The sequence below is a fragment of the Lycium barbarum genome, chromosome 4, assembly GCF_019175385.1.
Source record: "Lycium barbarum isolate Lr01 chromosome 4, ASM1917538v2, whole genome shotgun sequence".
Classification (NCBI taxonomy): domain Eukaryota; kingdom Viridiplantae; phylum Streptophyta; class Magnoliopsida; order Solanales; family Solanaceae; genus Lycium; species Lycium barbarum.
The window spans coordinates 26,589,212-26,602,057 of NC_083340.1; the positions used below are offsets into that span (position 1 = coordinate 26,589,212).

General features: G+C 33.6%; 1 protein-coding gene across 1 annotated transcript; it reads right to left on the reverse strand.

Annotated features, from left to right (window-relative positions):
* Positions 1–533: 533 nt before the first annotated feature.
* On the reverse strand, positions 534–7,079 carry LOC132635656 (la protein 1-like). The gene is made up of 10 exons (XM_060352133.1): positions 6,924–7,079; positions 6,733–6,811; positions 5,514–5,663; positions 5,270–5,412; positions 4,223–4,371; positions 2,804–2,905; positions 2,288–2,708; positions 1,470–1,617; positions 1,167–1,248; positions 534–815 (listed from the first exon to the last, which is right to left on the reverse strand). Exons 1-10 carry the CDS (start codon positions 6,969–6,971, stop codon positions 728–730), a joined length of 1,410 nt encoding a protein of 469 aa, XP_060208116.1. The 5' UTR covers positions 6,972–7,079; the 3' UTR covers positions 534–727.
* Between the last annotated feature and the right edge of the window lie 5,767 nt (positions 7,080–12,846).

Sequence of the window (12,846 nt, forward strand, 5' to 3'; positions counted from 1 at the left end):
TAAGGCGCTTTGAGATTTTGGATTCTACTACTCGAAGTCATTAGACTTTTCCATACTTACTGCTTCCAGTAGGTAACTTGTAACTGTCAAATGATAGTCTGCTATTTCAAACTATTTCACTTGATCTATGATATCCTCATAGTGAATTAATGGGCAATTTCTTCATTCAAGGAAATAAGAAAGAATGAAAAACAGATTTAAGCAAGAAATTTTATTGAGACCTGTGAAAAATAACCACTTCATTCATGTGTATACATCAGACCAACTCAATCTTCTTTCGTTATTGTTGTTTTATTTCCACCCTACCCTGAGAACAAGGGGGTAGGGAATTAAAACAGGAGACCAATCTTATAGATACCATACTAATTTGTTTGTAGTTTAGGCTTTTTCACAAGAAAATTTTATTTTTATACAAGAAATCTTAAAATAAAACACAAGATCTTTCCAGTCATTATCTTCTATTCACATGATTATATAGAACCATTTCCTTTAAACGCCCCCCCTAGAACCCAACAAAAAAAGCATGGAGACACTTTCAACAAAGTTGTACTAAATATATTTAACTAAGGAACACAGAAAATGGGTAACAAAACCATTTTATGCTATTGAAACATAAATTAAGGCACAAAATTGCTAACACGTTACAACGAAGAGAGTATATCATCGTAGTAACGTGGAACTAGATAGGTTAACATGTCCATCGTCAATGTTACAAATGATAAATTCCTCATCCCCTAGCTTTCTGGAATTTGTTTGGACGTCCACCAAAATCGTTTCCCCTTCCTCGCTTCCCGCCTCTGTTGAACCTTCCTCCCCTATGTCCGAGAACAATAACAAGAGTATCAAGCAAAGCATACAAGCCCACATAAAACCTAAAATATTTTTTTTGCTCCAAAACGACTAATGAGCATTAAAGAGAAGTGGTCAATTTTTGCTCTATACAACTATCGCAAGTAACAGTATATGGGCATTACATTTCTTTTCTATTCACCATCTTCTGGTACTTAACATCTATTTAGTATTTACTGCTTGCTTATCTTTTTTCAAGAGCCCACCAATTAGTGGGATCATATAACCTAACATGCTTTTTCAGAAAGAATACAGCAGAATAACCTTGTGACTACAAATGCGTTGCCAAGTCAAGCAATAGACAGCGAAGGGCTTACCTTCCCCTGTTCCCTTTAAAGTCACGGCGTTTGTCCTGTTGGTTATTACGGAACATGCTCCAGTATTCCCTCTCAGCATCACCTGATAAAAAAGCCACACACAAGTACCTATCTTGTTAGAGAAGCGATTCACACACAAAAGGATTAAGATATAAATAATAAAATAAAGGAAAATTGTTATAATTGAAGAGCTAGGTCAAAAACAAAGGTTTATTCACCCAAAGAAACTATATATAGCTTTGACAATAAACATTGGCCAATTAATAATATTAATGCAATTCTAGATAGAACAAAAGCACCCACCAGTTACAGGGTCTAAGGCAGCAATGAAATTTTTCACTGCCAAACCACCTTCCTCAGCAAGTGCACCAGCAGCACGTGCTTTTTGTGCAGCCTCTTCATTTTCAAACCTGATATACCCTGATTCTGCTCCAATCGTGAAATCGATGAACTGCACAAGAAAACACATGAAACTAGAAATGTCACTCTATGCTTGCCTGAAGCATTTACAGTTCTATTTGACATAGATATCCTGGTCTTATACAACTTTCAGGAAAACAACCATTTTGGAGTTCCGATTATAGATAAAAATGGAATTGTGGACCAAAACCAGGAAACATGGTATCATGTCCTTAATAAACAAGTATTCTTTAACTTTTTTGAGAAATGGTAATTATGTCCTTAATACACAAATATGCTGCAACGAAAATCAACTTTATAACAGGTTCATTACTCTAATATGTACTCCCAGCAAACTGCTATATAAATTAATAATATATTGGGATTGCTAAAAATCGTCATATTTTTCCAGTTAAATAGCATTTTTTTTGAGAGCGTGCAAGACCAACATGACACCGCTCCATACTTCTCTTCCGCAATGGCAACTGATTTAATAGGCACAAAGGGGTGTTTATCCAAGCAGGAAGAAAACAACTACATTCATTTTGCTAATCCAACAGAAGGACATAAATCAAGACATCAATAACTAATACGAAGAAACGAACCTAATAATAACATATTTAAAAAGAAAAATGACTTATCAAAAGAGGAACATCTACAGAACAAAATGATGCATGACTAGTATGAACAAATATCAAACAAATAAAAAGGGGAAAATTTACCTTCACAGTGCCAAATTTTTGAAATACACTCCTCAAGTCTTCACGCATAACAATGTCCTTGTTATCCTTGCAAGCAGCAATTGATAATTTTTCTTCAGCTGGAGCTTGCTCATCATCTTCAGTTGGACTGTCCATGGATTTCTCTGCAGCTTCAGGATTCTGAACATCAGGCTCCCCACTTCCATCCTCTGCATCTTTTTTTTCACCCTTCTCAACATTCTCATTGGTGTTTTCATCTTTAATATCTTCTGCCATCTTCTCATCTGTCACTTCGACATTATCTTTTGTTGTATCTTTATTGCCTTCGGTTTCAGAAGCGCTTGCGCTTTCAGTAGCCGGTTTATGATTACCATTCTGTTCCGTAGAGCTTTCAGCAGAGATTCTCTTCAACTTAAATGCAATGATCAAGCCCTTCGGATAGCTGCCACCATCACATCAATCAAGTTAACCACATGGAAAGCATGCTAAAAAAATTCCAAATTAGAAATGACCATTTAGCAGTAGTATTATACTCACTCTGGTTCAGCCTTCGAATTATTTTTACTATTTGGACCACTACGAGGATGGTTAATCTCAACTTCTTTCTCCTCTTTGGCTCTTTCAACATCGAAATCTTTCCTGAGTAACCAAAGATCAGAAATATCTATGAGAAATTATTGAAAGGAATACATGGATGGAACGCCTACAACTTAAATCTATGAAAACTTATAGTTCAAAGTAGTGGCCATCAAAATTAACTGTATCATCCACTAAAATAAAGTCATCATCGTGATCTAGAATTGTTAAATAAAACCACATCTTGTTTACTTACTTAAAAGTGAGCTACCAGGTTACACAGGCAAAGTTTGGACACGATTAACTGAAAGAGCACATTTTATAACTTATAAACCCCCTATTCTAGGACAGCAAAGTCTAGACAAATAGATTATAAGATCTACCCCTAGGGCTCACAAGTTTGAGCGTTGTGCCAAGCAAACGAAGTTTGGTATTTAAGTGTGGAAGTATAGAATGCTGGCTCCGAGTTTTGAGGTCTGCGGTTGACCCGACTTCTCGATCATAAAAAGATAGAATATAAGATCCACGCTTTCCCAGAACAAACAAGTTAAGAGATTATACACCAGAGATTTCTAAGCCCTGGTGACGACAATGAACATCCTCTGCTGCCTGACCGGGGCGAAAATAAATATTATCCCCCCTCCCCCCAAATTTCATTGTATGAGTGTTGGATTTGTTTAAACAAGCTATTATGTATGAGTTTGATAAACATATGTTAAATATTGCCAAAGTTGGGTTTTAGTTTAAAAGAAAGATAAATCTTTGACGGTAGAAATCTACCAATGTATGGGAAGAGTTTATCATGCTAGTTCATACAGACGATATGCCACTAGAAGTTGTTACCTTGTAAAAAAAATGTCACTAGAAGTTTTTAACTCTAAAATAACATAGAAACCAAAGTACCCCCAATTGTCACGGTATTACAGGAAGTAACACCAAAGAAAACATCTTTTTTTTTTTTGAAACTGGTACTATTAACCAAAGAAAACATCATTGAACTCCTAACTTACTTTGGTTCCAACCAATGTAAAGCAAGCTTTGCGTGACTGGCAAGACCAGAGGATCATAGAAGAAGAATTGGAAGACCACCGCATTATATGACTGTTTGGTTTGAAAGGAGCCATAAACGTTTCGAAGCAAAAGAACATATTGTATTACTTCAGAAAAGATGTAAGAACTAAATATTTGGTGTCATGCTGATTTTGCTCCGGATGTTTGATGTAATGCTGGATTTTCTGGGGGTTCATTACAGATACAAAAGGATCCCCGCCAAGCTTTTCTAAGATAGTACGGCTTAGTGTTGTTCTTGGTGTTTTATCTGTATTGTCTTAGTACCGTGCTTCGTTAATAAAATTACCCTACTAACCAACAAAAACTTACTTTGGTTTCAGTTCTAATTCGACTCCTTCATAAACCAAGTTCTGCTTCACAATTTTAGCAGCATCTTCTTCACTGGAGAACTCAACCAGAGCAGTGCCACAGAACACCCTTTTGTCAGCTACATGGCGAGGCAGTCTCACACTGTTAACCTAAAAGAAGAAGCAAACAAAAAATCATTGACTGGCAGCACACATTTTACTATCTTGGTTATCTTTTTCTTCATGCAGTGCCATTTTGGATTATCAATGCAAGTAATGCAAAATTCACAGTGGTCAGGCGGAATTATGGATATGTCAAGAAGGATACAGCATAAAAAAATTGTACTGGAACACCAAACAATTTGAATAGCTGCTCGTCATGCTAAGTTGCTAACAGTGTAGAAATGTTTTTTTAAAAGGAATTATGTTACCGTTTGCAAAAAAAAAAAAAAAAAAGACTAAGAAAACATTTCTATTGAAATATTTTATTTCATCCCAGCCCACCCTATTTTCCCTCATTTTATCAATAGTTATCGGTTTGAAAAATAGAACAAAGATAGAAAATTTCATTATAGGTAAGCTATGTTGCTCGGACTCTTCACTTTCGGTGCCGCACCCATGTCGACACTCTGGCCAACCAATTTTGGGTACTTTGACCAAAATCGAGGGAGAAATTCCGGACAGATTCAATGATTTATGTAATCAAAACAAAAGCTACGGTGAAATTGAAGAAAATAGAATAGCTTGTATATACAAATTGCTATGTCACTCCTTTTCCTTTATCTCCTTCCGAGATTCTCCTCTTGATCAATATTTTCTCAAGTTTTCCACATATTATCTCATAATTTAGGTTTTATAACTCTACTTTTAGAATTTTGAATTATTTTTTGCCAAATCCCCGCACCCGTAACCCTACATGGATCCGTACCCACAAATCTTAAAATTTAGATCATGACGAACCCGACCTCTAGATCCGTACCCGACACCCGCACCCGAGTCCGAGCAACATAGTAGGTAAGGCAAGAATAACACTTGAAAATTAAGGCAAAAGCAAAGTTACAGACGTTACCTTGCCATGCTGACTAAAGAAGGACTCGACATCTTCAAGCTTGACACTGTATTCCAATGGGGAAGCAGCAATTGTCCTAACATCAATTTGCTCAATAACCTCCTCAGGCTTCGCAAGCTCACTGACTCTACCAACTCTCTTCCCTATTATATAAACCAATTACAATCAGCCGATTTACTATTATGTCATCCAGTAGTGATCAAAGAGAAAAACACATTAAAAGCAAAACCAAAGAAGAACCTACCGTCTTCCGAAATCTTAAGAAAAGAAGAAGCTTTTAAAGCTTCAACAACAGATTGTATAGTATCATCTGATATATCTTCTGGCTTTGCATCCCCCAAACCTAAGTGACCCCTCATCCGTGAAAACGAACATATCAAAGCTAAATTGACCACTATAAAGCTTTAGTTAAGTACTACAATACATTTTACCCAAGAAAACATACAACAAAAACAATCATTAATATCCATTTGGATCCGTTTCACTTCAGTACCCAGTATTATGAGGATTCTTTGAAAATTGACTAGTTTTATTTTGCCAGTCTACTTATTACAGCTCTCCTCCAATATCCGGTTTGACACCAACACTCAACAGAGTTATCCAGAATTACATACAAGTCCATATTGAGGTGATTTAAAAAAAAAAGAAAAAAAACAAGTCTTGTGCATATACTTCCTGAATTTCAAAAGGCTTACACAACTTTCTGATCACATTATCAACAACATTCTTCCAATACCTCAATGATTAAAGAGTTCATCTTTACCACGTATGTCAAAGAGTTCATATACTTCCAGAAATAATTTTTAAGGTTAAAGAGTTTATCGTTTTTATAGGGAAGGTTAAAGAGTTCATCTTTAGCACGAATGTCAAAGCTAAAGTTACCACTATTTAGCCTTTTGTTCAGTACTAAGTACATTTTACTGACAAAAAACATATAATCCCATATTTAGGTGAGTTTATAAACATACAAGTCCTTGCGCATAAACTTCCTCTCAACAAATAACTTATTCACAAGATAAACAACATTCTACCAAGACCTCAATTACACTAATTAATCTCTTTCATCATATTTTTTGGTTAAAGATTCAATCTTTAGTACAAATGACAAATAAAATCAGCAAATAACGTATTCACAAGATCAATAACATTCTTCCAAGACCCCAACAACTCTACTTAATCTTTTTCATCATTTTTTTTGGTTAAAGATTCATTATTTAGAACAAATAACATCAACGTGGACAGAAAAATAATGGCGTAAACCGTAAAAAAAAAAAAAAAAGGATTTACCCAAATAACTTATTCACAAGATCAACAACATTCTTCCAAGACCTCAATTACTCTATTTTATCTCTTTCATCATTCTTTTTTGGTTAAAAATTTAATCTGTAGTACAAAAGATAAATAAAATAAAGTAAAAATGGAGTAAAACGTTAAATAGTGTACATATGGGTTAAAAAGGATACACCCATCTTCACTTTCTTCCACAGTTTTCCTAAGAAACCCATCCTTTGGTAGATTACTATCACTAAAGTAAAACTCAACCTTCAAGGAAAAAATGGTTAGAAGAACAATCAGATAGACAAAAGGGTGCTAGGATTGTAATAGATGATACAATAAGATTGAAAGAAAAATGGATAAAAACTAAAATATTAACCTGTCTAATGACCTTCTTGACGGTTTCTTCGTCCAAAGTTTTGGCCATTGTTGTAAAGGGACAAAGAGAGGAGAGAAAGCAGCAACTAGGGTTTTGGGTTTTGGAAAATAGGAGGTTAAGTTTTCTATTCTATGTTGTTTTGAAGTTTGTATAAATAATAACTTGACCCGCAAAGCCGGATGTTTGTTTGGGCTATTATTGGTCGGGTCCGGATCAAGCTATCCCCTGAAACTTTTCGACCTGTTATTTAAAAATACTTGCTATAACTTATGTCACGTTTTTTTTTTATTGCACAATTATTTTAATCTAATGTCACATTAATCATGTCTCGTTGGTAAATCTTCATGATTATTAAAGTTTCTTAGTCAAATAATTGAATAACTTTTGAAGAACAAATTATTTATGAGAAAGAAAATTTGGAAGGAGAATTAGCAAATACCAAGGGACACAAGATTTGACATTCACTAAATAAGTAAAACTTTGGAGGTTTAAAACAAATAAAGGTCGTGTTCGGTATGGAGTTTGCAATTTTCTAATGTTTGGTTGGTTAAATTTTTTGGAAAACATTTTCTCTAAGAAAAATAATTTCCTTAAAAATGAAGAAAATCACTTCCCTAGTGGTAGTAAGAAAATTAAGCTCCACACGTGGCATGGCATTTCAAAAAGTTGCACGGTTTACCCTTCAAATGGGCTGGTCTTTAATTTTTACCTTTCAAATGGAACTTATGTCTTCTGGGGCATAAGTTTTTTAAGGAATCCGGTACAACTTGTGCCGGATCCTTAAAGAACTTATGCCTCAGAAGGCATACGTTCCATTTGAGGGGCAAAAATTAAAGACCAGTACAAAATAGGGGCAAACGTGCAAATGACCCATGGCATTTCCACATTCATTATGTTCCCCCTGCCGTCCAATACAACTTATCTTCATCCCGACTCCCTTAATCCCCATCCCTACCATTCACCACCCCATTATGTGGCACAAAAATTGTGAGAGTCAAACAGTTTAATTTTGACAAAACAATTTAATTTTGACCATGAATACATGCATATAATCTTTATTTTTTTAATAAAATTTATATATTTGAAAGCTACGTAAAAAGCAAAATATTTAAAAGTAATAAAAAAATACAAGTAAAAAAGACTTGTTTGAATCTGAAAATCCAAAACGTGTCACATAAGCCAGAATGAAGAGAGTATATATAGTTCAATACAAGTCCAACAAAGGCCCAAATGAGAATGACCATAAGAAAATGAAATGGGGCATATGCTGGGAAAAAGCAACACCATGTGTATTAGCCTAATAGGATCAAACAATGCTGTGAGGACGACAAATCCTTATGGTTCGCGCTTATATATAGTTAAAATAGCCAGTTTTAAGTATTTGGGATTTTGGAGTCGTTTGGTTGCTGGTTAGGAGTTAAGTTATTCATGTATTGAATTGTGTATTAGTAGTATCATATTTGATAGCATTCTTTTACTATATATAAAAGTCAACACATTTAATGCGTTGTTTGGTTTGCAATTTAAAAACTCACATAACTAATACATATATAAATTATGAGAGATTTTATACAGTATGAAATAACATAATACTTATAATCCTTCATAACTAATCTCTGCATTATCACATGCATAACTCTAACCAGCTACGAAACAACCCCTTAAAGTATAGCCAGTTTTTAAAATGTATTTAGAATACAGCCTCATAGAGGAAACTTTAGATTGCTTGTTACCACTTCTCCTCCTCCTCCTCACAATAATATAGACAAAAATAATGATAATTGTGAACACCTAATTTTGACCATACATAAACAATATTTACCGTTTTGATGTTAGATATTTCTTTTAGGTCTAATCATGGCATCTTCATTTTTATGTCATTTCTTTGATAGTTTTACTTAAAAAGAAAATTAAAAACGTTTTGGGATATAAGTTTTGCTTTTATTTTCTAAAGAATAGAATTTGCAAGAAAAAGATTATATTCTATTAATCTAGGTTTAGACAAATAAACTAGTGACCTCAGTACTTTTCTCAGTTACATTTTATTTTAGTCAAGTTTTTTAGGTTTTTTCCATATTTTTAGTAGTCTAGAATTTGTTAGCTAATATTCTTATTTTTTTATTTTATTTTATTTCATTTACTATCTTTAAATTAAAAAAAAAAACACACAAAAAAGGAAGAGGCGAAAAGTAAAACAAAACAAAAAGAAGAAAAGAATCTATCCTAAAAGGCTAACCTGCCTGTAATCACCAAACTTGCCCATTTTCCCTTTAACCGTATGCACGTTCTCATTCCCATTTCCCCACTAACACACGATGCGCACATTGAGCACTTACAAGATGCATACATAAAGAAGACTCACGAGTCAGGCACAATGGGAAGGGGAATGAATATCAAACATTAATCATTTCTATGAGGTAGAAAATTAATTTGGTACAAAATTAAAATGATATAGCTTGAGACAAACATTGCAACACAAGTTGTTGGTGGTTAACACAAAAAGAGGTTTGTTGTTAAGTGCGCCTTAGAATTGAGGGGTCATGTCATAGCCTAGATCATAATTTTACATGTTGAGGTGCATTTTGAGTTAAAACGCAACACACAAAATCACGTAGTCTCAAAGGTTGAACTAGAACGGACAATATCTTGACACTTAGTTCTAAATCATTCAAGTGTGTCATAACTATAACCTTCTCTAGCACTTGGTGGCACAAACTTCAGTGAGAACCCATAATCTTTAAGGGGAAATGGGTGAGGTAAACACCCACAGCTAGAGGTTGAACTAGAAAAGGAATTCGCTACGCTTGTCTTATGTAAACCCCACCTCAAATGGAAGAGAAAGTTGGGAACAATATAACGTGAGATTACAGATTCAATTGTTAAATGGAAAAAGGACATACAACGGCCAACCGGCCAAAGTAATCCCACATTTGAGCTTAATACCGTGAGCTGGCCGGTCGGCCCAATATAATGGCAAGCGCTTGCCGGCCCAGTTCAAGGCAACAACCAAATTTTGGCCTTTTCTCCCTTCCTTATGTTTTGGGCTTCTTATTCAAATAGTGAGGAATTGAAGAGAAGCTGGGCTGAGGGTTGCACGTCTTGTATTATTATTATTATTATTATTATTATATTGTGCTCAACAAAAAAAAAAAGTCATATTAACCTTAAGAAGATCCCAAAACATGTATAATATGTGTATAATTAGTAAGTATACGTTAATTGAGCATTCAAGAAATATCCCAAAATATGTATAATAAGTGTATAATTAGTAAGTATACATTAATTATACATTTATTAAACATAAATTATACGTTGATTGTACATTTATTATACACAAATTATACAACAACGATACATTTTCTACACTAAAAAATTAGTGATACATATTTTATACAACAATGATACAGTTTCTATACTGATACATTTTCTATACATATACTTTAGGGATACATATTCTGTACAATAATGATACAGTTTATATACGTGTGATACATTTTTCTATACATATACAATAGTGATACATATTCTATACAACAATGATACAAATGATACAGTTTCTATACATATGATACATTTTATATACATATACAGCAGGGATACATATTATATACACATATATACAGTTTCTATACACATGATGCAGTTCTATACATATACAGCAGGGATACATATTATATACACATATGATACAGTTTCTATACATATGATACATTTTATATACATATACAATAATGATACAGTTTCTATACATATGACACATTTTATATACATATACAGCAGGGTACACATATTATATACACATATGATACAGTTTCTATACATATGATACATTTTATATACATATACAACAGGGATACATATTATATACACATATGATACAGTTTCTCTACATCAAAACTTTTTTAGTCCTGCAATGGCGTCTTCATATGAATCCTCTGTCATTTTCGTAACCTGCAACTCACAAAAAACAACGACAATCATATTAAAAACAACAACAACGTTGTTGCGCACAAAACCTTATGTTAATTTCACCAAAACATCAAATTTTTATTTTTTTTGTTTGTTGAGGGGAATAGGATGGAGAAACTTGAATTTGTATCAAATAAAATAGAAAGGTGTCCTCTCAGGGCATCAAATAAAATTGGAGAAGAAGGTGGAAGAGGAAAGAGGAGGGGAAGATGGAGAAGAAGGTGGAAGAGGAAGAAGAAAAATGGAGAAGGCAGAAAAAGAAGGGAAAGTGGCTAACGGCTGGAATTATTTTAGTAGCTATAATTTGGGTTTGTACAAACGTGGGTCATTGGATGGGATAAGTTTGGACCGAACGGCCATTTATGTCCTTTTCCCTTGTTAAATTGTGGGTAAAAGTAAAACCCAAGAAGACAAAACCATAAGGCCCCAAATATTGGATCAGAAGCACAATAACTTAGAAATCGAAAATGTATCATATTATCAAATCTATATTAGAGCATATTAATTTGTAAATATATATCTATCACAACTTATAGATGCTCATCTCCTCATATATTTGCGATTACATACTCGACATGTTCCATAGATAAATGGGAAAGCCTAGACTATAATTTAGGGGAAAGAGCGCGTGTGCCCTCTCAAATCAAAATGTTTATCTATCCATACCCTCATTAATTTTGTACCCTCAGGAAAAATCAAAACTATTTACCCATGATGCCCCCAAAATTATGATACTAACATGGTATATAAATATACTGAGATGGTAGCATGCAAGACTGCTTTAGTCCTTTTCTTAGTCCTCTATGATACCATCATGATATATAAATATACTGAGATGGTATTATGAATGATCATGTTTATTTATTCAAAAAGACACACTTTACTCGAAAAAAACCTTTATGATATCATTTTTTTATATACATATACTGTGATGGTATCATAGAGGAGTGCTTCAGTCCTTCAATGAGACACTCCTCAGGACTATGGTACCATCGTGGTATATAAAGATTCTCATATGGTCTCATGTAGGACTGTTTCAGTCCTTCTATTAGTCATCCATAATGATAAATAAATATACTGCGATGGTATCACGGAGGAACGGGTTTGGGCAAGAGGATATGTCAGATAAATATTTTCTGTCAGCTGGGGTAGAAGCAAAATTACTTTAGAGGGACATGGAGCGGATAAATATTTTATATTTTAAGAATATTTGGTGTTGTTTGCCTTATAATTTATGGAAGTAAGGCTCATAACTTCATTTAATCCTCGATAATTTGTCAATTGAAAATTTGAAGCTATAAAGTTTGATCTGTTTAACCAGCTAAGCTAGGGAATGATATTTTTCAGTCACATAGGAATGTTGCATGCGTTAGAAAAGAGGAAGGGAGAATTGGCACAGGTGTACAATATTCTCACCTATTTACACCCTTTTAGCAAATAAATACATTTTGCGAGAAAAGGACCAAAATAGTATATTATTTTTGGGTTTAGAACTAATACCATACATGTTCTTTTACATGGAGCATTAATAGTCCATTATGTTTGCATAAGTGGTACATTTTTAGTCAACTCCCAAATATTCTATCAAAAAATTTAACAAAAAAGGACAAAAATGCCCTTGAACTATTAGAAAGGTCTAAAAATACCCTTCATCAATCTATTTTGCTAAAAATACCCCTCAGTTCAACTTTTTGGCTCATTTATACTCTTAGACGGTCAACATTAAATTAAAAAAAATTATTTAAATTACACATGGCATTTTATTACTAGTCCGATTTCCTAAATCTGAAAAATTTGGATTTTTATAAAATCTGGAACAACTATTTTTTTTTAAAAATGAGGTAATCCCTTTTTTTTAAAAAAAAAATAAGGATTAGATTTTTATTAACAAATGTGGAATTTTTTAAATCCGAAAAACTTTTTTTTTTTTTTTTTAAAAGGGTGGAAAACCTTT